The sequence below is a fragment of the Trichosurus vulpecula genome, chromosome 5 (genome assembly GCF_011100635.1).
Source record: "Trichosurus vulpecula isolate mTriVul1 chromosome 5, mTriVul1.pri, whole genome shotgun sequence".
Classification (NCBI taxonomy): Eukaryota; Metazoa; Chordata; class Mammalia; order Diprotodontia; family Phalangeridae; genus Trichosurus; species Trichosurus vulpecula.
The window spans coordinates 146,111,100-146,138,734 of NC_050577.1; the positions used below are offsets into that span (position 1 = coordinate 146,111,100).

General features: G+C 36.5%; 1 protein-coding gene across 1 annotated transcript in view; it reads left to right on the forward strand.

The window, feature by feature from the left end:
- The window catches only part of COG5 (component of oligomeric golgi complex 5), a 368,496-nt gene that overhangs the window by 228,752 nt on the left and 112,109 nt on the right, over positions 1–27,635 (forward strand). Inside the window, exons 8-10 of the mRNA XM_036761810.1 lie at positions 10,195–10,360; positions 14,022–14,134; positions 14,233–14,310. Of these exons, the coding sequence (XP_036617705.1) occupies positions 10,195–10,360; positions 14,022–14,134; positions 14,233–14,310 (357 nt within the window). The remainder of the gene's footprint in view (positions 1–10,194; positions 10,361–14,021; positions 14,135–14,232; positions 14,311–27,635) is intronic.

The window sequence follows — 27,635 nt, forward strand, 5'->3', positions numbered from 1 at the left end:
GTGATATGTTTGTGACATCAGAGGTTTTTAGACCACGTGGGTTTAAGTTGCAATTTTGTGACTCTTTTAGGTCACATGGGTGAGTCGCATGTGTGACTCACCTTTGACCCTGAGCAAGATATATAAACCCAGAGGTTGGTGTTCTCCTTTAAGGCTCTCACTCCTGGAGGAGTGTTGGCGTGGGACTCCACAGCCCCTCTGAGAGCCTCTAGGCTCGTCAGCCCAGATGTTGATGGTTTCTTGGTTACTATGAATTGTACTTGGTCTGTGTATATTGTATATGTTTATAACTTGTTTGTATTTGCTCTGAAGTTCGGGGTGCTGGCTTTTTCCCCTGAACTAAGTGAATGATATTTGTATGTTGGATTGAAACAATATTGTTAACCCCCTAATGTTACTTTCCTTAGTAAAGTAGATCAAAAGAAGCTGTGCTCGCAGCGTTCTTGTTGTTGGACTTGTGTTGCTCTTTCACCCCCATAACAGCTGCTAGCCGAATTGTTGTTACAGTGAGGAGTCAAGGATGACCGGGCTGTAAGCCTGTATTACTAGGAGATTGTCTTTCACAGTAATAGGGAATTTTAGAAGAGAAGAGGGTTTGGGATTTCTATAATGAATATTGTTTTGGACTTACTGAGTTTGGGGTACCTGGAGGACATCCAGTTTGAGATGTCCAAAAAGCACTTAGTTGATGATTTAGGACTTTATCTCAGGAGAAAAACTAGGATTGGATATGTAGAACTGGAATCATCTGCATAAAAGCTATCATTGGACCTAGGGGAGATGGTGAGATCACCATTCAAGATAGTATGGAGAGAAAAGAGAAGAGAACCCTAAGACAGAGCCTTAGGGGAAACCCACAGTTAGCAGATATGACATAGGTATGAAGATCCAGTAAGGAAGACTAAAAAGAAGTGGTCAGACAGATAGGAGAACCAGAGAAGAACAATTTCACGAAAACCTATTGAGGATAGAGTATCCAAGAAGGTATACTTTAGTGTTTAACACTATCACATGCAGCAAAGAGGTCAGAAAGGATGAGAACTGAGAAAAGACCATTAGATTTGGCAGTGAAAAACTGATCATTCAACATGTGTTAAGCCCCTGCTTTGTGCTAAGGCCTTTGCTAGGTGGGAGAGACATAAATACAGAGGCACAAACAGCTTACACTCTAATGTCTAAATACATGTACATATATAAAAATACATATTGCATAAAGACAGAGTGAATAAATACAAATATATACAAACTAGTGAAATACAAGGTAGTTTGGGAGGAAGGTTACTTGCAGTTGATGGAATACAGAAAAACCTCATGTGGAAGATGGTGCTTAAGTTGCATCTTAAAGGACATGAGGGACTCACTAAGGGGAGATAAAGGGAGTAAATTCCAGGCATGAGAAAAAAGCCAAGGCAAAGGCAAGGAGAAAGGAAATAAGAGTGTTATGCATAAATAATTGGGAGAAGGCCAGTTTTGTTTGGTTGCAGAAAGCAGGAGAGAAAATAATATCCATTGAGACTGAAAAGATAGATAGGGATCAGGTTGTGTATGGGTGTGTGTGGTGTGTGGGGGTGTGTGTGGGGGTGTGTGCGTGCGCGCATGCTAAGGAAGCAATTGGAGTTTATTGAGTATGAGATTGAGTCAGATAATGCACTTAATGAAAATTGTTTTAGTAGCTGTAACAACAGTGCTGCTTGCAGCTGCTGTGGAGGTGTAAGGCCAATAACACCAGGACACAGGAGTGCTGCTAGCACAGGTTCTTTGATCTGCTTTTCTAAGGAAAGCAACTTTAAGGGGTTTACAGTCTCACTTTAATTAAACATACATATATCTTTCACTTAGTTTAGGGGAAAAAGTCAGCACCCTGAACTTCAGCGAAAACACAAGCAGAAATTATATAAACAGCGTAAATAATACACATCAGCAGACAGGACTTCTAGCTCTCTGTCCATGGCAATATATACATAGTTACCAGAGAGAGAAGCACCAATACCTGGGTTTTCAAAGCCAGGGGGCTCCTTAACGACTACCCAGAGTCTTGTCTGGTCAAATCACACGGACACTCTTCCAATGAGTGAGTCCCCAAAGGAAGATGCGAACCTCCGAGTATATATACACTTCTTCAGGGGCAGAGGGCGTCACAACCATGTGACTCAAACTCATGTGACTTAGGCTTTCTTGTGACTTAAACAGGTTATCAAAGACTCTTGATTCAAACAAAGATTCTTGATTCAAACAAAGGCAAAACTCAATCAAAGGCACTTGATTGCCTTAGTGCTGAGCAGCACTCCAAAAGAAAAAACAGCAAAAAGTCCCACTTTGCTGGCCATTACAGTAGCAGTGTGTAGAGATGGAGTGGGGAGAACCTTGAGACTGGGAAACCAATTGGGAGGCCTGTTACATTAATCTAGATAATAGGTTAAGCTGGCTTGAAACAAGTGTTAGCTTATAGGGAAGGGGTCAGATATGAAAGATGTTTCGAAGGTAGAAATGGAAAGATTCAACAACTGTTTGGATATGTGGGGTCAGGGAGAGTGACATCTAAGATAATGCCAACGATATAATCTTGGGAGACATGCAGGATGGTGATGCATGACCCTAGAATTAGGGAAGTTTGGAAGAAAGGAGGGCTTAAGAGAAAAAATAATAAATTCGGTTTTGGAAATGTTGAGTTTAAGATCTATCTAGGACATTCATTTTGAAGTGTCCGATTAAATAATTCATGATGTATCAGAGTGAAACTTAGGGGAGAGAATAGAGGTGCATATATAAATCCGGAAGTTTTCTCCATAGGGATGATAGTTAAGTCCATGGGATCTATAACTTTTGGAGCACTTTTTTTTTAATCAGCCACAAATTTAATATGCATATCATTCATTCTTCAATCCAATAATTGATAAAAACAACAAAACAGAATAGGACCAAGAACTTAACCCTTTAGTATTTCACTAGAGATCTTTTGTCAGGTTAATGTCAACATTAAAGCAATTTAGTATCTCTAGTAATTTGCCCAATTCTTTGCAACTGGATAATGATCTCACATTTAGAGTTCCACCAGCCAAGTTGATGTTTATTGGTAATCTATAAATTGAATGATTCTTAACACTTACAGACACATTTCCTACAACAAGTTTCCACAACCAAAATATTCACTGTTTAATGTCCAATCTTCTCGCAGTGAATCTTTCTATATTCAGTATATGGATCATTGCATAGCGTTTAGTCATTTGCTAAGAACACACTCACAGCCTTTGTGGCTTGGTAAAACTTAGACCTTAGAAGAACCCAGCACTACCTCTGCACAACAGTGAAACTTCTAAGTGGAACTTGTGGAATCTATTTCAAACAGATGCCTTTAAATGAAATAATGTTACATTTTTAATATTGATTAAATAAAGTTTTACCAATGAAAAACATCATTTGATTAATATTACAGAACACATTTCTCAGAGAAGTTATATTTGAGAGCTTTTCATTAATTTCAAGAAACTTAAGAATTTAATAACTATACATTTTGGTTTTTGTGAGATGAAAGTGTCCTATGAAATTGCTCAAATGAAGCACAAGCTTTCAAAGAAATTTGATGATGGTCTGTGTGTGTCCAGATATAGCATCTTACCTATAAGTCTACTATAAGTTAAAGTTGTAACTCAACTTTATCTTTGTTGGGTAGTTACGTGTTGACAGTGTGCACTAGACTTAAATTCTCTTATAACCAGGTCAAAATAATTGACTTCACCAAGAATAGTTTATAAATTGAAGTAGTATCCATATGGTTTGAGTTTGAGCTTTTAAAAAGTCATTCACAGACAGATATTGATATTTCCCAACCATACATTTCCTGATATTTTATTTAATTTGATTTTATTGTGCACGTGCTATAAATTTTTTCTTTCTTTTTAAACAGCAGAAATGTTTTAGATGTAATATTTGTCATATTTTTTAAACTGGACTATTATTTTAAAATAAATGCAGTATCAACTTACTAAGTGTATGTTTCTAAGAATAGAACATTACAAATGAAAGACAAAGTTTACAGTTTTTGAGTTGGGCAATACACATTCATATGTTAGGCTGCAGTTGTTATATATTGCTGTGCGTTCACCTCCTTAACACATTTTGTTTTGTTGGAATATTTACTGTTTTAGAAATTTAAGAAAACTGTTACTGTCCTTTAAGACCAATGTAAACTCTGCCAGCTCCTCAAATAAAGTTTTAAAATCCAAAGGAAAAGGGCAAAGCACTGCTTTTTGTGGTCACCCAAAATTGGAAATTAAGGGGATTTCCTCCCATTGGGGAATGGCTAAACATATTGTGGCATATGAATGTAATCTAATTATAATATATTTTGCTATGTAAATCATAAAATGGACAGTTTCAAAGGAAACTGGAGGAAACAGATATAGAATGAAGTAAGCAGAATTAGGAGAACAGTATATACAATGATAACATCATAGAGAAAAACAAAGACTTTAGAACTGGGATCAATACAAAAATAAACCATGGGTCCAAAGGAGTGAAGATGAAATATCATTAACCTGGCGGAGCCAAGATGGCGGCTGGAAAGCAGGGACTTGGGTGAGCTCCCTGCCAAGTCCCTCCAAAAACCTATAAAAAATGGCTCTGAACAAATTCTAGAACTACAGACCCCACAAAATAGCAGAGGGAAGCAGGGCTCCAGGCCAGGACAGCGTGGATGGTCGCTGGGTGAGGTCTATCGCGCATGGAACTGGGAGCAGAGGGCAGCGGAGCCCAGCATGGGTGGCAGCAGGACCAACCAGACCAGGAGTTAGGTGGAACAGGCCTTAGCACCCTGAATCAGTGAGCTATAGCAGTTACCAGACTTCTCAATCCACAAACACCAAAGACAACAGAGAAGGTTAGTGGGAAAAGCTTTGGGGAGTGAAAGGAGTTAGAGGTTTGGCCACCACTCCAGGGCAGCAGAGGTGGTACACCTACAAAACTACAGCTGCAGTTGCTTCTGGCCCCAGGGCCACCTGGTGGGAGGAATTAAGTGGCGGATCAGAGCAGGAGTGCAGAGCCTGCTTAAGATCTGATTCAGGTCTGGGTTGAAGGTTCTTGGGGAAGGAGGAGTGCTGGTGTGGCAGAGCTAGCTGTATAGAAATACCTCTGAAAACAACAGCTCATCCCCTCAAGCTTGGAACAAAGTACTTTTTACTCTACGAGGAGTCATACCCTGAAGAAACACTCAAGGGTCAAGTAAGTGGGCTGGGAACATGGCCAGGCAGTGAAAACACACCCAGATGCAGTCTCAGACTTTGGAATCTTTGTTTGGTGACAAAGAAGACCAAAACATGCAGCCAGAAGAAGTCCACAAAGTCAAAGAGCCTACATCAAAAGCCTCCAAGAAAAACATGAACTGGTCTCAGGCCATGGAGGAACTCAAAAAGGATTTGGAAAAGCAAGTTAGAGAAGTAGAGGAAAAATTGGGAAGAGAAGTGAGAAGGATGCGAGAAAACCATGAAAAACAAGTCAATGACTTGCTAAAGGAGACCCAAAAAAATACTGAAAAAATGCTGAAGAAAACAATACCTTAAAAAATAGACTAACTCAAATGGCAAAAGAGCTCTAAAAAGCCAATGAGGAGAAGAATGCCTTGAAAGGCAGAATTAGCCAAATGGAAAAGGAGGTCCAAAAGACCACTGAAGAAAATACCACCTTAAAAATTAGATTGGAGCATGTGGAAGCTAGTGACTTGATGAGAAATCAAGATAGTATAAAACAGAACCAAAGGAATGAAAAAGTGGAAGACAATGTCAAATATCTCATTGGGAAATCCACTGACCTGGAAAATAGATCCAGGAGAGATAATTTAAAAATTATTGGACTAATCCTGACAGACTTCGCTCTTCTCAGCAACACAAGGTACAAAGACAGCTCCAAAGGACTCACGATGGAGAATGCTATCTACATCCAGAGAAAGAACTATGAAGTATGAATGCAGATTGAGGTACACTTCATGCTAGCCTTCCCCCCCCACTTTTTCTTTCTCTTTCTCTCTTTTGTTTTTGTTTTTGGGTTGGTTTTCTTTCTTTGTTTTTTTTTTTGGTCGTTTCTTCTTTCGCATGATTCAGTTCATTGATCACAATTCTTCTCCATAACTTGACTAGTGTGTGAATTAATTCAATGTGAAGTTATACATGGAAGCTATATGGGATTCCATGCCGTCTTGGGCAGGGAGGAGGGGAGGGAGGGAAGAAAATCTGGAACTCAAAATTATGTAGAACTGAATGTTGTAAACTAAAAAAAAAAAAAAAAATAAAAATAAAAAATTTTTTTAAAAAAATTATTGGACTACCTGAAAGCCATGATCAAAAAAAGAACCTAGATATCATCTTTCAAGAAATTGTCAAGGAGAACTGCCCTGATATTCTAGAGCCAGAGGGTAAAATAGAAATTGAAAGAATCCACAGATTGCCTTCTCAAATATATCCCAAGAAGAAAACTCCTAGGAACATTGTCGCCAAATTCCAGAGCTCCCAGATCAAGGAGAAAATAGTGCAAGCAGCTAGAAAGAAACAATTTGAATATTGTGGAAACATAATCAGAATAACCCAAGATCTAGCAGCTTCTACATTAAGGGATTGAAGGGCTTGGAATATGATATTCCGGACGTCAATGGAGCTAGGATTAAAACCAAGAATCACCTACCCAGCATGCTCCAAGTATCATGCTCCAAGGCAAAATATGGATTTTCAATAACATAGAGGCCTTTCAAGCTTTCTCAGTGAAAAGATCAGAGCTGAATAGAAAATTTGACTTTCAAACACAAGAATCAAGAGAAGCATGAAAAGGTAAACAAGAAAAAGAAATCACAAGGGACTTACTAAAGTTGAACTGTTTTGTTTACGTTCCTACATGGAAGGATGATGTGTATAATTTATGAGACCTCAGTAATAGGGTAGCTGAAGGGAATATGCATATACATACATATATATATATATATATATATATGTGTGTGTGTGTGTGTGTGTGTATGTATATATGTATGTGTATATATATATACGTATATATATATATATAGATGGCACAGGATGAGTTGAATATGAAGGGATGATATCTAAAAAAATAAAATCAAATTAAGGGATGAGAGAGGAATATATTGAGAGAGGGAGAAAGGGAGAGATAGAATGGGGCAAATTATCTCACATACAAGTGGTAAGAAAAAGCAGTTATGTAGGAAGGGAAGAGGGGGCAGGTGAGAGGGAATGAGTGAATCTTGCTCCCATCGGATTTGACTTGAGGAGGGAATACCATACACACTCAACTGGGTATCTTACCCCACAGGAAAGAAGAAGGAAGAATATAAAAAAGGGGGGATGATAGAAGGGAGGGCAGATGACGGTGGAGGTAATCAAAAACAAACACTTTCAAAAAGGGACAGGGTCAAGGGAGAAAATTCAATAAAGGGGGATAGGTTAGGAAGGAGCAAAATATAGTTAGTCTTTCACAACATGAGTATTGTGGAAGGGTTTTACATAGTGTACACATGTGGCCTATGTTGAATTGCTTGCCTTCTTAGGGAGGGTGCGTGGGGAAGGAAGAGGGGAGAGAATTTGGAACTGAAAGTTTTAAAAACAGATGTTCGAAAACAGAAAATATAAAGTTTTTGCATGCAACTAGGAAATAAGATACACAGGCAATGGGGGCGTAGAAATTTATCTTGTCCTACAAGAAAGTACAGGCAGAGGGAATGGGAGGGGAGTCAAGTGACAGAAGGGAGGGCTGACTGGGGAACAGGGCAACCAGAATACACACCATCTTGGAGTGGGGGAGGGTAGAACTGGGGAGAAAATTTATAATTCAAACTCCTGTGAAAATCAGTGCTGAAAACTAAATATATTAAATAAATTAAATAAATAAATAAGATTAGGAAAAAAAAAACAAGAAATATCATTCACCTCTTGACAGAAAGGTAAGTAACAAGGCAGAAAAAGACATACATATGGAAAATTTGTTTTCCTGAGCTATGCAACTATGTATTAAGGGCTTTATTATTTGGGGGTGGGGATAGGGATTTGATAGGGGTTTGTTTATTTGTTGAAGGAAAGGGTTCGTGAGGGGGAAAAATTAATTTAAAACAAGAAAACGAATAGTTATAGTATAAAAACAAGACAAAATTTTTTAAATTTAAAAAGAAAGAAAGAAAAGAAACAACATGGAAGGTGGCAGCAGACACTTAAGAACAAAGAACTGTCTTTACTGACCTCTGTATCCCCATAGTACCTAGCAGGTGTTTAATAAATATTGATTTAATGACGGTGAATAAATGTAGCCATAGTCATTGCTTTGTCCATGCAGAAGCCACTGTGACAGCTGTGAGGAGATCCACACTGCCTTGAAGAGAGATACAATCCTAATGATTTCCATATGAGAATTGTAGTTCATTTTTAAGAAGTCAGTTTTCAAAAATAGGTGCCAAGTGTAAAGTTTCATTAATATACTTTTACTAAGCAAAGTTTACCCAAAGATCTACTTTTCGTTTAAAACAAAGTCACCTGAGAGATAGCACCCACAGAGGTAGATAAGTAGCTTGAGGCTCAGAAAAATAAGCAGGTACAAAATCATCTAGGAAGTGCCTGCTTTCTGTTTACTGTGCAGCTTGGCATGACCTTATGGAATAAGTAATGGAACAAAAACCTAAAGCTTAAAGGAGAAAAATGAGGAAGAATGGTTGCCCACAACTTATTTTAATTATCCTATAACAAATGTACAGATGCTCATTTCTGTCCTAGAGAGTAGGTAAGAAGTCTAGTTTTATAGGATTTGTGTTTCATCATATATTTAATTTTAAAAAACTTTATTTTAGCATTTAAAAATTAATATTGTAACTTTTCTTGACAAGTTAAAATATACAAATAAGGAACACAAAAAAGTAAAAAAAAATAAACAAAGTACTTCTCCCAAAAGAGTTTATAATAAAGTACTTTATGTGTATCTCCAGGGAGGAATCTTCTTTGGGTTGGAATAGATGTGTCCTGAAACCTTTTCAACTCTGAAAGTCTGTGAGACTATACTTGTTATTTACCCAATAGATGTATTATTAACTTGATAAATATATACATATATATATATATATACACATATGAAGATGTATATATTAACTTGAACATATTGCCTTTATCTTCCTTCTCTTAGTCCTTTTTTTACTTTCTTTTCTTTCTACTTAGCATGAATTTGTTGCTTTTATTGTATTTATGACAGTTTTATTTTTAAAAATTTGTAAAGTATATATGTAGTTGTTGGCTTTTTTTTTTCAATTTGAACCTGTTATTTCATCCCTATTGTGACCTGTAAGTGTGGAGACTTTTACCACAGATTAGCACCTCTCCTGTAGTTTGTATTCTTAGCAAGTTACCTAGGTGTGCTCAAAGGTCCAGTGGTTTCACATAGAAAGTATGAGTCAGAGACTGCATTTGAACCCCGGTCTTCCCGACTCCAGGGCCAAGTCTCTAACCATTCATCTTGTCATTGATACCTTGACAACATATCTCCTATATGCTCCATTCTCTTTACTCATACAACCACAACCCTAGTTCAGACCCTTGTTACTCCTTGTTTGGAGTACTGTAGCCTTCTAATTGGTATCCTTGCCTTGACCCTCCCCATTTGAGTCCATCCTCTACTCACATGCCAAGAATATTTTTCTTAAAGTATAGATCTGACAACATCAACCGTTCTTGTCTGCTCAATAAGCTCTAGAGGCTATTACCTCAGGGATCAAATGTAAACATGTATATTTAAACATGTCGTTCCTTTGCACTGGCTGTCCCTATGCCTGCAGTGCTCTGTCCCCTTACCTTTGCCCCTTAGTTTTCTTACTTCTTCTAAGACTCAGCTCAAATCCCATTTTTTGCAGGAGGTTTTTTCATAATCTCTACCACTTTCCCAGCTGCTAGTACCATCTTCTCTGATATTACCATTTATCTGGTAATTATCTGGTGACTGACTCATTATAACCCCTCTCCCTTGGGTAAGGTTTAACCTGTATTAATGAGGAAGGCATAGCAGAAGGAGAAGATAGAGCATTTCTTCTGGATGCATTGAGTTTATTTAACTTTTAAAAAATTTTAAATGTGAAAACTGCCGCTCATGAAGACAACATTAAATACTGCTCAAAGTTAAAAGTCTAGACATTATTGGTAATGGTTTTATTTCTTCTTCTCTCTTTTAAAGAACCCAACTCAAGTGGGAACAGCTCTTCAGGTTTTCCATAATCTTGGAACTCTGAAAGATACTATTACCAATGTAGTGGATGCATATTGTGCTACTCTGGAAGAAAACATAAATAGTGCATTAGACATCAAAGTTTTGACTCAGCCTTCCCAAACAGCCGTGAGAGGTATGAATGTATTTTATTTTTTGCTTTTGTGTTTCTATCTGAGAAGCCTTTTTGAATAGTACATGTAATGCTTAGGCTTCAGGCTAACCTAATGATTTATTTTTAGTATAAAATTAAAAATAAGAGAAGTTATGTTTCAGAATTTTTATATGTTTTTTTTTCTGTCCATATTATCAACCAGTTGAACTGGGCAAATGGTAGTTTCATTCAATTCAACAAACATTTATGAAGTGATTACTACATGTAGGGCTCTTTCCTGGGCAGTAGGGGGTACATATATGAATAGAATGTGATCCATGCCCTCAAGAAGAAATCTAGCTATAGACAAAAGATAGGTATATAAATAATTATAGTATAGATTTGAAGAATGCATTGGAAAAGAATGAAGTAATGTTATAAATTTGAATAGAGGAGGAATTACTTTAAAGCAAAAACTAAACTAAATAACCAACCCCTACAAACTGATTCTAATAGCATGTAATAGAGAAAGCTATCAACATTTACCAGGGCTGGGATGTAATCTTGTGGTTGTACCATAGAACAAGCTCAGTTGTTGTGTTTTGTAAAAGAGTCAGTCAGTTAGCATTTACTAAGCAGATGCCATGTTCCAAGCACTGTGATATCATTCGTTTCTTCTTACAACATAACATTCCATTTCATAATGTATTTAGCCATTTACCAGGTGTTCTGATACCAGATGAGTGACAGCAGTGTTTTGTCCAGCCCTGGTGTGAGCCCACAGTCTCACTGTGAGGTCACTGGTAGCCTAGGCCTAGTCTGAGCAGTATTGATATATGTAGGCCTCCTCCATGACTGAGCCCAGGGGATCTTGCCCTGGGGCCAGGGACTACAGCGCCAGCCAGCCCTTTCGTGGTTATGACCCCGGTTACTGGGCAACTAGGTGACACAATGGATAGAGTGGTGGACCTGGAGCTGGGAAGACTCATCTTCAGTTCAAACCTGGCCTCAGATACTAGCTGTGTGACCGTGGGCAAGTCATGTAACCCTGTTTACCTCAGTTTCCTTATCTGTATAATGAGCTGGAAAAGAAAATGACAAACTCCTCCAGTATCTTGGGCAAGAAAACACTAAATGAGGTCATAAAGAGTCAGACACAACCGAAAAACGAGTGAACAACAGCCACAAACTCTGGTTCTTTACTTACCCGGGGTCCAAATCCATAGTTTACTTTGGAAAATGAAAATCTCCTTTGATCTCCTTTCAGTCTGGTCCTCTTCTGAGATCTTACTTGGAGCAGTTGTGGAGGAAGCTGGGCTGTACTGCTTCCTTCTGCTCCACTAATTATACTCTTCCTCAAGAGGGTCCAATAGGTGATTATTTATCTCTCTTGTGGTTAATCTTATGTCCCTAGATGAAGGTAAAAAAGACTCTTCATTCAAGCCTCATAGATGAATGTGGACGCCTCTGAGAAAGCCACAATTTGGTACTTTGCCCTTGTGGGGAACACTGGTTGTCAGCATTGAGTAAGACTTAGTCATCAGCTCAGGCCCTGGACAGATTGCATGCAAAAGACTATTGACCTTGCTTGGGAAATTTTTGTCCTCTATACTGAGAACCTATTGCTGTTCCTAGTCATCATAATTATTTTTACATCAAAAGACCGACTATGGATTGCCCCTTGCATTGCCCTCATTCTTTTAAGATCATTTTTATTATTTGTAACAAGATCTTCCTCTAATTCAATTTATGCTGGCGTTGTTTTGCCTCTAGAAAATTTTGAGACCTTGCCACCAAGGGCTAGTATATACTAAAAAAATCTTTTTAGAGAAATCACACAGCGAACAAGCCCTTGGGCAATCCTTGTGGAAGAGTGACCAACTTCCCATGCTCACACATTGCTGAAGTTGGAAGCCTGCCTTCAACCCTACGCCCTCACTCCCTTCCTCTTCCTTCTGGCCCACATAGTGCCCCAGATACCAGGCTAGGCTAGTGCTTTATCAGAGTGGGGAAGCTTTTTGGTTTCCTTACTCCTTGAGGCATAAAAACCTTGGCCAAGTGGGAATCAGTGTTAAACATTTTACTGGAGTTTCTTTTGCCTACGGAGAATGCTCTCCTGAACTAGGGTGGCTAGCTGTGATGACTATGGTAGTTGAGGGAAGTAGCATTTTAAATTCTTTTTAACTTTAGAAATTATATTCTTTTAACTTCTTGTCATTAGCAAATTTGTTTTTTATTGCATTTTATGGTCCACAGATTTCTCATTGGCTTTAACCCCTGAGCCTGAATCACTGGACTGGCCTAGGTTAGGCTTGTCTCTAAATATTTTTTTCATCTCTGTTACTGTTGTTGCACTTTCTCTTGATTCCTGTACTTTAACAAAATAAAAGTTTTTTCGTAACACATTCCCTAAACTTTGGTCCAAAGTGTTTTTGACACCCTTCTGCTATGCTTCTATACTTTGTGCTTTTATACACAGAAGGCAGTTAATAAGATTCATGTTATGCATATAAGGCAATGCCACTTTCTTTAATTCTATGTCTTTCTCTCCTTAACAATATATGTAAAGCCTTGGAATTAATTTTCAAAACTCATTAATTCTATAAAATTGGAGTTGAACCTATTCTTATTTGATGAGGGCATAGACTTCCTTTCCTGGCTGTTTTTTTTAAATTGCTAAGAAAATAACGTATTTCTATATGCTGATGCCTACTATGTGGATTTTCATGAGAGCAACACAAAAACAAAAAAGAGAAAAGTCCAAGAGAGTACAAATTCATAGTAGCTAGTTTTCTTGATTTTTGTCATTGATCGAAGCAAAGATTGCTAAGATGGCCACTTGAGAGAGGGTCCTCCCTTTTGCCTGTATCTCTAGTTTCTAATCATAGTTCCATTTTAATTTTCTTGTCTCTTTGTTTGGAATTATAACTTCCTGTTATGTAATATCAGGTGATTTTTTTTCCTGAAGGAAATGGTGTGACATGAAATGTCTGCCTGTGTTATGTAGGCTTTACTAGTCTCCCTTGAGAGTTAGGAGACTATCCTTGTGATTTTGTTTGCCGGGCCAGGAAAGACAGACTTAGGCTTGAATGATTCTTTTGACTTCCTTATCCCTTGAGGTATAAAAGGCTCACAGACTATAGGGAATTGGTGCTTTGGAAGTTTTCGCAGAATTTGAATTGTCCTGCAGGGTTGCTTTTCTGACCTAACATTATCAATTATTGTGAATGAAGAAGCAGAAGTGATTCATGTTTTATTTGAATTTAACCAGGAATTGTATACTTTTAAATCTTTTTTGTTATTAGTGTGGTTTTCATTTTTATTTTATGGTTCACAAGTATCTCATTGCATTCTGACCTCTTAGTCTGAATCTCTGAACTGGCCTGAGTTAGGCTTGGTGCAAAACAAATGGCTTATAATTTCTCCTTTTACATAAAGACCTAATTCTATACCTCATCATGGTGGTGACCCCGAATTCCCAAAGGCTACACCAACAGAGCTCAAAGTCTTTAGTTTTCAACAATAATGCCTAAACAATTCTCTACTGGAACTGAAATCTGTGTCACTAGAGCAAGGACCCTTACTAGTAAAATCACAGATCCTTGAATAATTGAAGTATATATGCTTTGGTTGGTTTTCTACTTATTTAACAGAGCTTACAGATTATGTTTTCTTGCAATACATTCTCTTTATATATTAACAGGAGGCCCTGGACGATCCACTATGCCAGCCCCAGGAAATGCTGCAGCCTTCCGTGCTGCCCTCTGGACAAATATGGAGAAACTGATGGATCAGATTTGTGCTGCCTGTGGACAGGTATATAGGTTCATACAAGTTTCATGTTCCCTGTGTTCCATGAGAAAAAAGACTGAAGATGATTATTTAACAAATATTCTTCTTTCTCTTTCTTTCAGGTTCAACATTTGCAAAAAGTATTAGCCAAAAAGAGAGACCCTGTTTCACATATTTGTTTCATTGAAGAAATAGTTAAGGTATGTTATTATGTTTTTAATGAAATTATAGTCATCGAGCTGTGTGAAAAATGGGGGAAAAAATGAACCAACATGGTTTTGATGGTGCTTTTCTTTTGGGTGACTTTAAGGCACGTATTTTAGGACCAGGGCTGACCGAGTCAATCTAATACCTTGAGTACAACATTGGAATGAAATGAAACCTTTCTAAATGATCTAACAGTTAAATAAAGGAGGATTACTTAGTCACAGCAGGGGAAGGGGATATTTAACAAGGATATTCAGTGAGGACATGATGTTGATTCAGCTCAGCATAGTTTCCTGTTGTTAGTTGGTCCTTAAGGTCTTTTGTACTCTGGTGACCAGAAAGCCACGTCAGTTCCCCAACAGGTAAATACATTTTTGTTGTCTGTAAGATGTTTGTAGATATCGCTTGTGTTGTAAAGTAGATGTATTCAATAAATTTTTATTATAAATTTGTCTAAAGCAAATCTAGTTTTCTCATTGGATGGCAATTAAAGGAATTAAAGGACTGAGCTAAGACTAGCACTGATAGTATGCTTAAGGTTTTAGTACTTCTTAAAGCTTCCTTTTCCATATAGTATTTAGTTCCTAGTTTTAGCATCTCTAAGCTCTGTGAATTAGGACTGATCCCTTGCCCTTTTGGGACATCTTCACTCCCTCAGCTTTAGAGAGAGAGAGTTGAACTAAATGATCTTTTTAAGGTACCTTCCAGAAATTCCTGGGGTTCCAGGATTTGAACAATCAGTCAAGTTTCTTTTTTCAGGTTATTTTAAGTCATTTAGTTCTCTATCAGTTATATAAATTTTAAATGATTTGGAAAGAGAGATACAAATACAAATTTTCTTGATTTTTAGTTGTGTGAAAGAAATAACAAGGTGCCTTTGTCAGTTTGAATTAGTCATTGTTATAAATTTATTGATGCCTTATATAATTAATAACATGTATTCATTTTCATAAGCAAGCATTGCACATGCAGGGTTTCATCCATCTGTTCTCTCAGCTTTGGCAGTCAACTCCAGATTAATCAGTTTTACTCTTTCCATATAGTGTCCCTGATATAAATACCTTTACTTATCCATCCATATGTACAGTTTCTTTTCCTTTTTGGAACAATTTGATTAATGTTATATTACTCTCCCACTATTGGTAATATTGAATCTATTATAGCTGTTATAGTTTTTAAAAGCATGAAAATAATATGTCTATGAAGAAGAAATTTACTTGTATTACTAAACTACAATGTAGTATTCCCCCAAAATTTATGCCTATATAAATTATACTTAAATCACTTAAAATGTCAGTTATTTTTCTTTAAAATTATTTATCTTTTAACAATCTATATCAGTTTTGTTTGGAAATATATTCTAAAACTTTCTGAAATATAAATTACCAGCATAGTTGATTTTAAGTTGTTTGGTAAAAGCTTCCCTGTTTAGAGGATTTTGTTTGGGAGAAAATGTTTAGTCCCTTTTCAGCTTCAGTGAACAAAGGGGGCTGATCCAGACAGAAGGTCAATCTGTTGTAGTTAGGCTTTGAAGGCACTGAACCCTGAATATGCTACACAGTTTACAACGAAAAACCACAGTTATCAATCATGGTAGTAGTATCGACGAGTAGATAGTATACTGAATCCCACTTCAGAAATCTAGCAGCCGTATGACCATATACAAGACATATAACATCTCTGAGTCTCATTTTCCTCATCCGAAGTGAGAGTATTGAGCTAGGTAACCTCACAGACCCTCTGTATCACTTAATGCCCCTTTGGGGGGTTATAGTGTATCTGAATCTGGCTGATCAGATCAATATGAGCTTGGCATGCTCTACCACCTATGTCAAAGGGACCCTTAGCCTTCTGAACCACTAGTTGTAAGACTTTTTAAAGAAAAGTTAGTCTTTGTGAAGTAGGACCTTAGGGAAAGCCAGGAAAAAATTAGCCCAGTGTGCATGACAGGGACCCTAACAGGTCTTGCTTCTCCCATATCATAATAGCTCTTTATGTTCCCTAGGGCCTGTCACGGTGCCTAGCACATAGTAGGCATTAAAAAAATACTTATTGACTGACTGACCGACTCAAAAGTGCATTTTTTAAACTTAAAACCTTTTATGCTTTTTGAATGTTATACAAGTAAAAATCATGTAAATAATTCAAGATATCAGTAGTTGAAAGAATTTTTCTTCATCTGTAATAAGCTATCTGCTGTGAAAAGGATGCTTTTGTAAATGAAGTACATATCCAGCTAGTAATTGCCCTTCATTTTAGCGGAATCTTCCTGAAAGAGTTTTGTTGATTCTTTATCCCTTGAAAAATTTTTAGTAAATATATAAAGCAGTGAACAGGCACTGTTTATTTCTACCAGCAGCCCAGGTTCTGAAAATATATTTTAGTACTAAAGGAAATGACAAAGACTCAAATTCAATGAAAGCTGAATTAATGAATTTTTTCTGTCTGTTTGGCAGTGTAGAAGCTAAACTAGGTTACATTCTTGTTTTTTTTGCCAAGTAGGAAATGCGGAGATGTATCTTCAGTTTGTTTCTTCAGTTCATTTGTTAATGTAGGTCACCATAAACTTAGGCCAAATTTCCAAAGTCTGATTTCCATTTAGCAGGCTAACTTCTTTTCTACAGATATTTCTACTTTCAGAAATTTTTTTTATTAATTTATTTTAAACTTCAATACTAAAATCTAAGTACACAGTATGGAAAGAAAAGAAAAACATTATGAACTTAATTACAAAATAAGAGAAGAAACAAAAAGCATTGACATTTCTACAGCAGAACATGAGAAGATTCAAAATATACAGCAATAAATTTCCATTTCAAGAAAGCCTATATAACAAATACTACATGTTGTGCTCAGAGCTGTCCATCTTTTCTTTGCTTCCTTGTAAGTTTTCTTTTGTTCTCTGCTGTGCACTTTTTACTTTGTTCTTTTTTTCCTCCCTTCGTCCTCCCCACCCCCACCCAAAGAAGGCTGGAATTACACTTGGATATAGATAAATAGATAGATATAGATATCTATAATCCTACTCATATATAGACATACACATTCACATGCATCTATGTAAGACTATACTATACTTGTTTGTCCTGTTTTTCTGAGGGTGGATAACATCTTCCTTGATAAGACCAAGTCTTTACTTATTTTACTAAGTCCACCAACTTACCTTTTCCTACAGCAAAGCAATATTCCATCCTTATACTGTTTAGTTATTTAAAATCGTCTAAAACAATATTGATAAATATGGCTGACATGTAGTATAGTATACCTTTTTTTCTCTTTTGATTAAATCTATTTTAAATTTAACTTTATCTGAGAGCATGATTACTACCCCTGCTTTTTTTCCTAATACATTCTATTCCTGATCTTTATTTTATGTTTGTGTGTCTCTCTTATTTCCTATCTCTTTTGACTACTCTGCTTTACTTCAACCTGCTACCTTGCCCTCCTAGTATTTTACCTACTCCTCCTCCAAAAATCCCTCCCTTATGCTCCTTCCCCCCTTCCCTTCTTGTTTTGATCTGAATTGAGATGACTTATAGCCTTCTAAATATGTTATTCCTTCTTTTATCCCATTCCTGTTAATCCAGACACCCTTCTATATCCACCCCACCCCAAACTATTCCCTTACCCTCTTATTTCCTTATACGTTTGGAAGACTTTTATTTCCTTCTAAGTGTATGTATTATTCTCTCTTTAACCCAGATCTAATGTGAGTAGGGTTCCCTCTAAAAATCCCTCTGTTATCCTCTCCCCCCTCCCTATTCCTTTTGCCTTCTTTCTTTCTGAGTTTTATATGTCTTTTCCCCTCTTTAACCTTTTCTCAATGAGAGTAATGTTCCAGAACTACCAACCCTCCTCCCCCATCTAATTCCTATGTATCAGTTCTTCCTCTTGCACCTCATTTGTATAAGAGATTTACTCTTTTTGCCTTTTCCTAGACAGTATTACATTTTAGAATGACATGATACTCAGCTCTACCCCCATCTTTCTTTTGAACTACATATAGTTTACATTTCCTCATATAAAAAGTAAACACTGTCTTTATTGAGTCCCTTGTCATTAGTTTTTGATGTTTACCTCATATTTCTCTTGGGTCTTATATGTTAAATTTTCTGTTAAGTTCAGGTGTTTTTGCAATAAAATCCCAAAAGTCTGGCAATTCATTATGTCCATTTTTCCCATTCAGGATTATACTTAACTTTGCTGGGTATGATATTTTTGGCCAGAAACCCAGTTCTTTTGCTCTTTGATGTATAGTGTTCCAAAACATGCGGTCTTTTAGTGTAGCCACTATTAGGTCCTGTGTGGTTCTAATTGTGACTCTACCATATTTGAATTGTTTTTTCTTGTTTCTTGTAATATTTTCACTTTGGACTGGGGGTTTCTGAATTTAGCTATGATATTCCTGTAGGCTTTGCTTGTAAGATCACTTTCAGGTGGTGATTGGTGTATTTTTTTCTTTTTCTACTTTCCACTCTTGTTCTACCACTTCAGGACAATTTTCTTTAATTATCCCTTGTATTATTGTATCAAGATGCTTTTTTCGAAAGTAGCTTTCAGGTAATCCAAATATTCTTGTTTTCTCTTCTTGATCTGTTCTCTAGATCAGTTGTTTTTCTTATGAGATATTTCACATTCTCTTCTATTTTTTATTCTTTATATTTTGTGTTATTATTTCTTGGTCTCATAACTTTGCTGGCTTCCCATTGCCCAATCTAATTTTTCAAGGAGTCATTTTCTTCCTTAAGATTTTGGATCTCCTTTTCCAGTTGGTTAACATTTTTTTCATAATCTTCTTTTTCTTGAATTGTTCTTATTTTTAAAAAAAAATTTTTCTCACTATCTCTCATTTGACTTTTAAAGTCTTTTTTTAGGTTCTTCTATGAATTCTTTTTGGGCAGGTGACTATGTGACATTACTCTTTGGGGTAGGAGAGTGTTTTTTTTGCTTCAGTATTCTCCTCTGAAGATGAACCCTGGTCTTCTTTTTTCCCATAATAACTTTCTATGTTGGGGTTTTTTCTACTTTGCCTGCTCATTTATTTTTATTTTTTTATTTATAGCAACTTGTTGTAGTCATCTCTAGTCCTGGGGTATGAGATTGGTACCTCTGGCCTCAGATCCTCCTTCAGATCTCCCCTCTGGCCTGGAACCAAAACCAAGAACTTTGCCCTCCTGTAAGTGCCCAGCCATCAGCATCCAGCCCCATGGCTTCTGTACTCACTGGGCATGTGCTGGTTCCTTCTCACCCAGGGCAGCATCTAGGCAGCACATCTAGGCATAGTGTCCCTTCCATCAGCAAAGTTTCCCTCAGTCTTCCCCTGCTTAGATGCTAGACTACCCACACTGTCCCAGAGGTGAAAATTACTATGGCTGGTGCTGAGGCTACCTCCCAACTCAGCTAGTCCCAGGGCTTGCCACTTGCTGTTTCCTTGGAACTAGCCTGGAGGTGTTTACACTTCACAGGGTCCAAACCTCAGTCCTGGGATTTTTCTTGCATTCTTCTCCTGTTCTGCTCTAGCTCTTGTGTATGTTTACCAGTCTGCATTCTCCCTGAGGTGCAATTTTGTCTTGTTTGGGCGGGGGGGGGGGGGGGGGGGGGCGGAATCTAGAGAGCTTGGAATTTTCTGACCTACCCTGCCACCTTCCCAGAATCCTCTCCCAGAAGTTTAATTGTTAATAATTTTTCTTCTGTTGTTCTACTTCATTACATCTATCTTTTATATAACTTTTCGTACCTTTTAATCCACAACTACTTTGAAGAAGACTTCATTTTACCAATACTATTTAAACTCCTAAAATTACATTTTTTCTCGTGGAAAAATAAAAACAATGGCCAATTCTTTTTATCCAAAATAAATTTATACTGTTAGATATCTAGTTTTTATTCTATTAGTGCTATTTCAACTTCAGCTCTATTATTTAAATGCCATTAATTGCATCTTGGGTAAATAACCCCAAAATTCCTACAGATTTACTCTTTGATTTTATTGACATTGTTAGTCTAAAATATTTATGAAATATTAAAATAACTTGATATCAATCTTTCCAGATGCAATCCAGTACCCTCTGTTTCTCCTGTTCAGTTCTGAGCTCAGCACATTGACTATTTTATGTTTATTCAAGATATATTTATTTACTGATGGACCACCTCAATAGGTTGTCCGTGCAACTGCATAGTAGTTGGGATAGTAGTTGTTCTTCATCCACTTGGTTTTTTTCCTGTTTGATTGGTTAGGCTAAACTCATTTGAGTGATTGTGACTATTTTTTTTCTTGAATTCCATATTTTATTATTTAATATTTTTAGTTTTCAGCATTGATTTCCACAAGATTTTGAGTTATAAATTTTCTCCCTGTTTCTACCCTCCCCCCTACTCCAAGATGGCATATATTCTGATTGCCCCATTCCCCAGTCAGCCCTCCCTTCTGTCACCCCACTCCCCCCCATCCCCTTTCCCCTTACTTTCTTGTATGACAAGATAGATTTCTATGCTTCATTGCCTGTATATCTTATTTCGCAGTTGCATGTAAAAAAAAACCAATTTTTTTTTGAGAATCTGCTTGTAAAACTTTGAGTTCCAAATTCTCTCCCCTCTTCCCTCCCCATCAACCCTCCCTAAGAAGGCAAGCAATTCAACATAGGCCACACATGCATCATTATGTAAAACACTTCCACAATACTCATGTTGTGAGTCCCTCCATCCTATCCTGTCCCCATTTATTCAGTTTTCTCCCTTGACCCTGTCCCTTTTCAAAAGTGTTTGCTTTTGATTACTTCTTCCGCTATCTTCCCTCCCTTCTATCATCCCCCTTTTTTATCCTCTTCCCCCTACTTTCATGTAGGCTAAGATACCCAATGGAGTGTGTATGTTATTCCCTCCTCAGGTCAAATCTGATGAGAGTAAGATTCACTCATTCCCCCTCACCTGCCCTGTCTTCCCTCCCAACAGAACTCTTTTTCTTGCCACTTTTGTGTGAGATAACTTCCCCCATTCTGTCTCTCCCTTTCTCTCTCTCTCTCAATATATTCCTCTCTCATCCCTTAATTTAATTTGCTTTTTTTATATATCATCCCTTCATATTCAACTCACTCTGTGCTGTCTGTCTATATATATGTATATTCTCTTCAGCTCCCCTAATACTGAGAAAGGTCTCATGAATTACACACATTATCTTTCCATGTAGGAGTGTAAACGAAACAGTTCCACTTTAGTAAGTCCTTTATGATTTCTCTTTCTTGCTTCTCTTGATTCTTGTGTTTGAAAGTCAAATTTTCTATTCATCTCTGGTCTTTTCACTGAGAAAGCCTGAAAGTCCTCTATTTTATTGAAAGTCCATATTTTGCCTTGGAGCATTATACTCAGTTTTGCTGGGTAGGTGATTCTTGGTTTCAATCCAACTCCTTTGACCTCTGGAATATCATATTCTAAGCCCTTTGATCCCTTAATGTGGAAGCTGTTAGATCTTGTGTTATCCTGATTGTGTTTCCACAATACTCAAATTGTTTCTTTCTGGCTGCTTGCACTATGTTCTCCTTGATCTGGGGGCTCTGGAATTTGGCAACAATATTTCTAGGAGTGTTCTTTTTGGGATCTTTTTCAGGAGGTGATTGGTGGGTTCCTTCAATTTCTATTTTACCCTCTGGCTCTAGAATACCAGGGCAGTTCTCCTTGATAATTTCTTGAAAGATGATATCTAGACTCTTTTTTGATCATGGCTTTCAGGCAGTCCAATAATTTTTAAGTTATTTCTCCTGGATCTATTCTCCAGGTCAGTGGTTTTTCCAATGAGATATTTCACATTGTCTTCCATTTTTTCATTCCTTTTGTTCTGTTTTATAATTATCTTGATTTCTCCTAAAGTCACTAACTTCCACTTGCTCCAATCTAAAATTAATCCAAATAAATCATCACCACAACCTAGAAAGAAGAGATAGAATAACTACAGTATAAAATATAAATGAAAACAAACTGTATGAAATACTTGAAAATGCAACATTCACAGAGGAATTATTTGAATACAATTACAAAACACTCTTTATATAAATAAAAACAGACCTAAGCAATTGGAAGAAATATTAATTTTTCATAAGTAAGCTTAGCCAATCTAAAGAAATACAATAATACTTAAATTAATTTACTTATTAAGTGCAATAACAGTCATATTACCAAAGGATTACTTCAAAGAGCAGAGGGCATTAATGAAATATCTGAGTGAAAATAGACTATAGTATTACCAATGATAACTTGCAAGTGAAAATATATTATAAAATATCCTGCGAAGGTGTGAGTGGGAAAATATATGGGTCTCTCATGTAGAAGTGGTGAGGAATAACATATATACTACCTTTATGCTGCTTTGGTATTAACAGAAGTTAAAAAATCTAAAGGAAAGCTACATTTCAGTGAATGTGCCATGGAAGATTTATGGGAGGGTTTGAATAAGAATTGCACAGGATGAGAAGGCATTCATGGGTTTTAATATGCACCACAGAAAGAGCATCTGTATCAGTGAGTTTGCTGATGCATTGAAGTGTGAATTATTTAGCTAAAATCATATATTTTTAAAATATAAAACATTTAAGTGCAGCTTTTACTTTTTTACATTGCTTTTATGAGCATATTTTTAAACCCTACTCTGGTGAGGACTCAAAATTGTATTACATGGATACCAACTGATGAGGCTTTTTAAAATAAACTTGTAAATTTATGCCGTAAGAGAGAAATTAAAATCAAGGTAATTTCTTTGAAATCTCATACCTTCATTGAAATGTACTCATCTGTATTATTAATGTAATTAATATTATCACTTTAAAGTATCTATTATGTTTGATTTAATCAATATATGCTAAAACATTAAATATTTATGTATTCAACAATTTTTCTTTCTCACTTCCCTGTTTAATGATAGATTTTCTTAATAACCTATCATTTAGCAGTTATGTTGCCATAGAAATAATGAAAATTAATTTTTGTTAAGTCTTTTTTAGTCTTCTCATTAAAAGTATTAAATCATTTCACTTTCTCTGTTAAATTAAAGAAAGTTCAGTTGTTTTCTTTAATTCCTAGATCGAAATGTTGGCATTTGTCAGGAATTTGATTACAGATGATAGATGAATGCTTTATCCATTAGTACCCAGAGCCTTCTTTCATTTACCTTTGGCAAATACCATAGTAATGATAGTCTCTTCATCATTGTACATGATCAATGTTCTTCAGGTTGAAGGGAAAATATCCAAATTCAAATAGGAAAATTGGATTAGGTATGAGGGAAGACCAGAACAGTGAACATGAGGTATGACAAACCTAAGAAAAATATATCTCTGTCCTCCCACTTAATAATGGAACTAGTTGTTATCCCAGTTGCCGGCTTGGGTTTTTTAGTTTATTATATTTATGCAAACGCAGCACAAGCCCCCATCCAGTTCATTCTTCATCCAAAGCAGAAATCATAAATCAGATATCAAAGCATTCAGATGTGACAGAATAGCAAAGTGAATCATAGAGAAAATCTAGTAGTAGATGCATTCTCAGTTCTTGTGTCATATGTGAAAAGCCACAATCTGCTACCACTCCTCCCCCAACACTAGTGGGGAAGAGAATCCTTTTTCAACCCAGATCCTGTTCTGAGGGAATGAAGGATTATGCTGCATTTGGACACCAGTCACATCTCTGTCTCTCAGAAGTGGTGAATGCCTTGCTGCCCCTTAACTGTGCTTCTTGCTGCTTCCTTAGCATAGCCTTAGACCTCCTGTTCCTACTGCTGTTTCATTCCACCTCTGGGGCCGTAAATCATTGCTTTTTCTAGCAGCTGCTGCCATGTGCCAAAGTTGTCATCTGCTGCTGCAGCTGCTCCTTCCTCTAAGAATTTTATGCTCTTTTTTGAGACTGGCCTGGGCCAATATGCCTTGGGGCTAATGAGTAAGTTTTTAGTTCCTTTCATAAGGCTTCCTATACTACACTAAAATGACATGGGAAAGAATCTTAGAGATGGCTCACTCTTTCCCTTCATCCAACACAGAAAAGTCCCTACCCCTCTTAGGGTCGAATGTGAGGAATTGTTATAAAATCTGAACATCCTTTGGAATGATCCTTCAAGTCAATTGTATGATTTTTTAGCACAAACTGCTCTTTAATAGAAGTATATAATTTTGCTGGTGTACTAGTAAAAGTAATTTGATGTTCTTCTCCATAACCCAATAGTTTTAAGGTATACTATATTTTGATGAGATCCACATATCAGATTCATATCAAATACGCAAAAAGTTGTATGTTAAATACTTTTTCTTTCAGCTTTATATTTCCCATACTAGACTTAAAAACAAAATGTTATAAGATGCAATTTATCACCAGTTTTTGAGACCTCAACTATTAATACTGTATTTCAATTAATACATAATACTTTGCTTACAACTTAGCCCAAGAGGTTATTGATTGTTTAGGATCTGTATACTGGAAAACAGGTTGTAGCATTTCATTTATGGAGAATTAAACCAGTTAAAATTGCGTGTGGGAGTATAGAAATAGTACTTAGATTTTTCAAGCCAGAAATTTTTACCATCAAATATAATCTTGTAATCATGTGAGTAGGCTGCATTAAACTAAATTTGGACTGTGTTCAGCATTTGTAACAGCTATGGTACTAATGAAAATACTCCGTGTGAAAAACGACTGTGTGCTTTTTATCCCTTTGGACATGTCAAATGATTTCATCATACTATTAAAAACATTACTTGAGAAAAATTTTAGGATATCCAACAAAGTGCTTTGAATAAAATTCTATGGTCAGTTTTCTGTAGCATTTTAACTTGATTAGAAATCTGAATGACCATGCCCCTACTGCCTTTTTAGCTCTTAACAGATCTCTCAGTATGTTTACTTAGAAAATCCAAGTATCCCAGAGGAACAGCTTTTTCTGGTTCACCTGAATAAACTACATAATAATGCTGTTCCTAACAGAAACCCACTAGGAATTCTAAATAGATACCTCTAGAAATCTCAAGTATCATAGCATAAAATATATTATATCTTTTGCTTAATATCTTAATTCAATTCAACAAACATTTATTAAATGCCTATTATGTGCTAGGCATTGTGCTAAGTGCTACAGATACAAATATGAAAAAGATGGATAGTCCCCATCCTTGAGGAAGTTAATGATCTAACGAGGAAAGACAGCACACAAAAGGAAACTAAATGTGTGTGTGTGTGTGTGTGTCTGTGTCTGTGTGTCTCTAGGGGCGGAGGAAGTACCCAGAGTCAAAACCAAGCAGAGCTTCTGATGGAAAGTGGAGAGTTAGCTGCAAAGTTCAAATCCCATTACTCTCTAAAGGAAGGCTTTGGTAGGAGTTTAGAGCTCTACTCTCTGACTTCCAATCAGAAGGAGAGACTACTGAGGGAGTTGAGAAAGTATTGATTTTCAAAAACTGAATCAATCACCATTTTAGTTTTGTTTTAATAGTTTTGATATTAAATTAGGTTGTTATCCAATTGGTTTGGTTCTCAGTTTTACACAAAAGAATATCTTATTTAAACCAAGCTAATTACCTCATCTAGTAATCTTCACATCAGACAGTTCTCCTGAAAATGCCTAAGTATTTGTGCCACCTACCATGTTTCCAAATGGAACTGATTTCCAGTTAGCCCAAGTTTGCACTCATATATAATACCGTCTCATAACAGTATTACATATGAAAATTGGCATGGAGGATAGTTCCCCTCCTACTTTACTGGTTTAGTAAACCTGTGGAAAAATTATAATCTCCCCAGCTTTGCTGAGGTTACATTTTGATTTCCTCAGAGTCAAGTGTTTTAAATTCTGATCATTTCTTATTAACCCAATTGTCATTTATGCTAGATGTTCCCCATCAGTTTATCTTGAATAATTTAGATACTGTTTGTTTTATAATACATGTTTTGCCTATTAATACAAATGGCTTTATGTTCTTAGGTGTATGTGGTACATGAAAAGATGTACCAAGGGAATATATCTAAGTGTAAGGCTATTCATCTCCCATTGATGGATATCCTAGCTGTCTTCACTTAGGCCCTATAGAGGAAATGAGGTTATAGTGAACTTCAGACGTAACTTTGAATGGGAAGAGAAGTCACAAAAGGGCAAAAGTCCAGAGAGACAGACTCATCTGTTTTGTCTTAGTGGTTTGGGAGCTAATTGTAAGTATAAAAGCCTCCCAATTTTACCTTTCTAGCTTCTTTCCCCAAATCATTCTCTTAAGTGCAGGATTACCTCCCACTCCCTTCCCCAAACCCCATTCTCTGTTCACCCACCACCCAATTACCTAAGCTCTGCAATTAGAAACAGGGCTAATCCAGAAATTAAGCTCAGAGTGGCTCCAAACGGTCAACATTTATATTCCCCACAAGTATTATGGAACAGAGTCAAAGTCTAGGGCCAATTCCAGTACCACACTTTCCTCTTGGGAAAAAAACTTATCTTCATACTTGATTAAAGTCTTCCTCAGCCGATACATACTACCAAGAACCAAACTGAAAGTAAATGGGACTGTAGGAACACATCAGTGTAAGACTAGTTCAGGGGCATATTCCTGTAGTGTATGTTTCAAGGTCTAACTCCTAGGAGTGTGTACTGAGAAGGAAAGATATATCAGAAATAGCACCTTATAAGCTAATGCTGTCATCTCCTTCAGCAGCACTCTGTAAACAACCAATGGAGAATTGGAGGCAATGGCAAAAATCTCTTAGAAAGACAGTTTTATTGTTTTGAAATCCATTGTTCACTACTACCAGAAATTTTATGGACAGATATTTTGGAAAATTTGATAGGCTTCCATGAAGTATTTGATGTGTACTAATATGAATAGTGCATGATCAGTTGAAATATGTCATACACATGGGGAAGGGTAGGAAAGGGGTACATTTTTTGGGATTCATCTACCATATAGGGGAAAAACATGAATGTTTCAGTTTGAAGAAATCTATAAGAAATTCTTTACTACTTCTTATTTTCTATGAATCAATAAGTAGTGAAAAAAGCAACATCAAAAGAAAGTGGGATTGTATCACCATTAGCAGAAGATGGCTTAAAAACAGAGGAGACTGTAGTAGTACTAATATTGCAGTGCCCACCTGATTGATGTTTTTCAAAGATCCAAGGTTGGAAATGGATTTTGTTTTTAAAAAAATCTTCTGTCTGATATACTGACTTCTAAAGAAATGTAGAAAATAGCAAGATGAATTGATCTATGTATAAAATATTTATAATCATTTTGTTCCATTAAAACGAAAAAGAACTCAGTAAAATGAAATAAATAGGTAATATAAAAACTTCAGAGTTTAA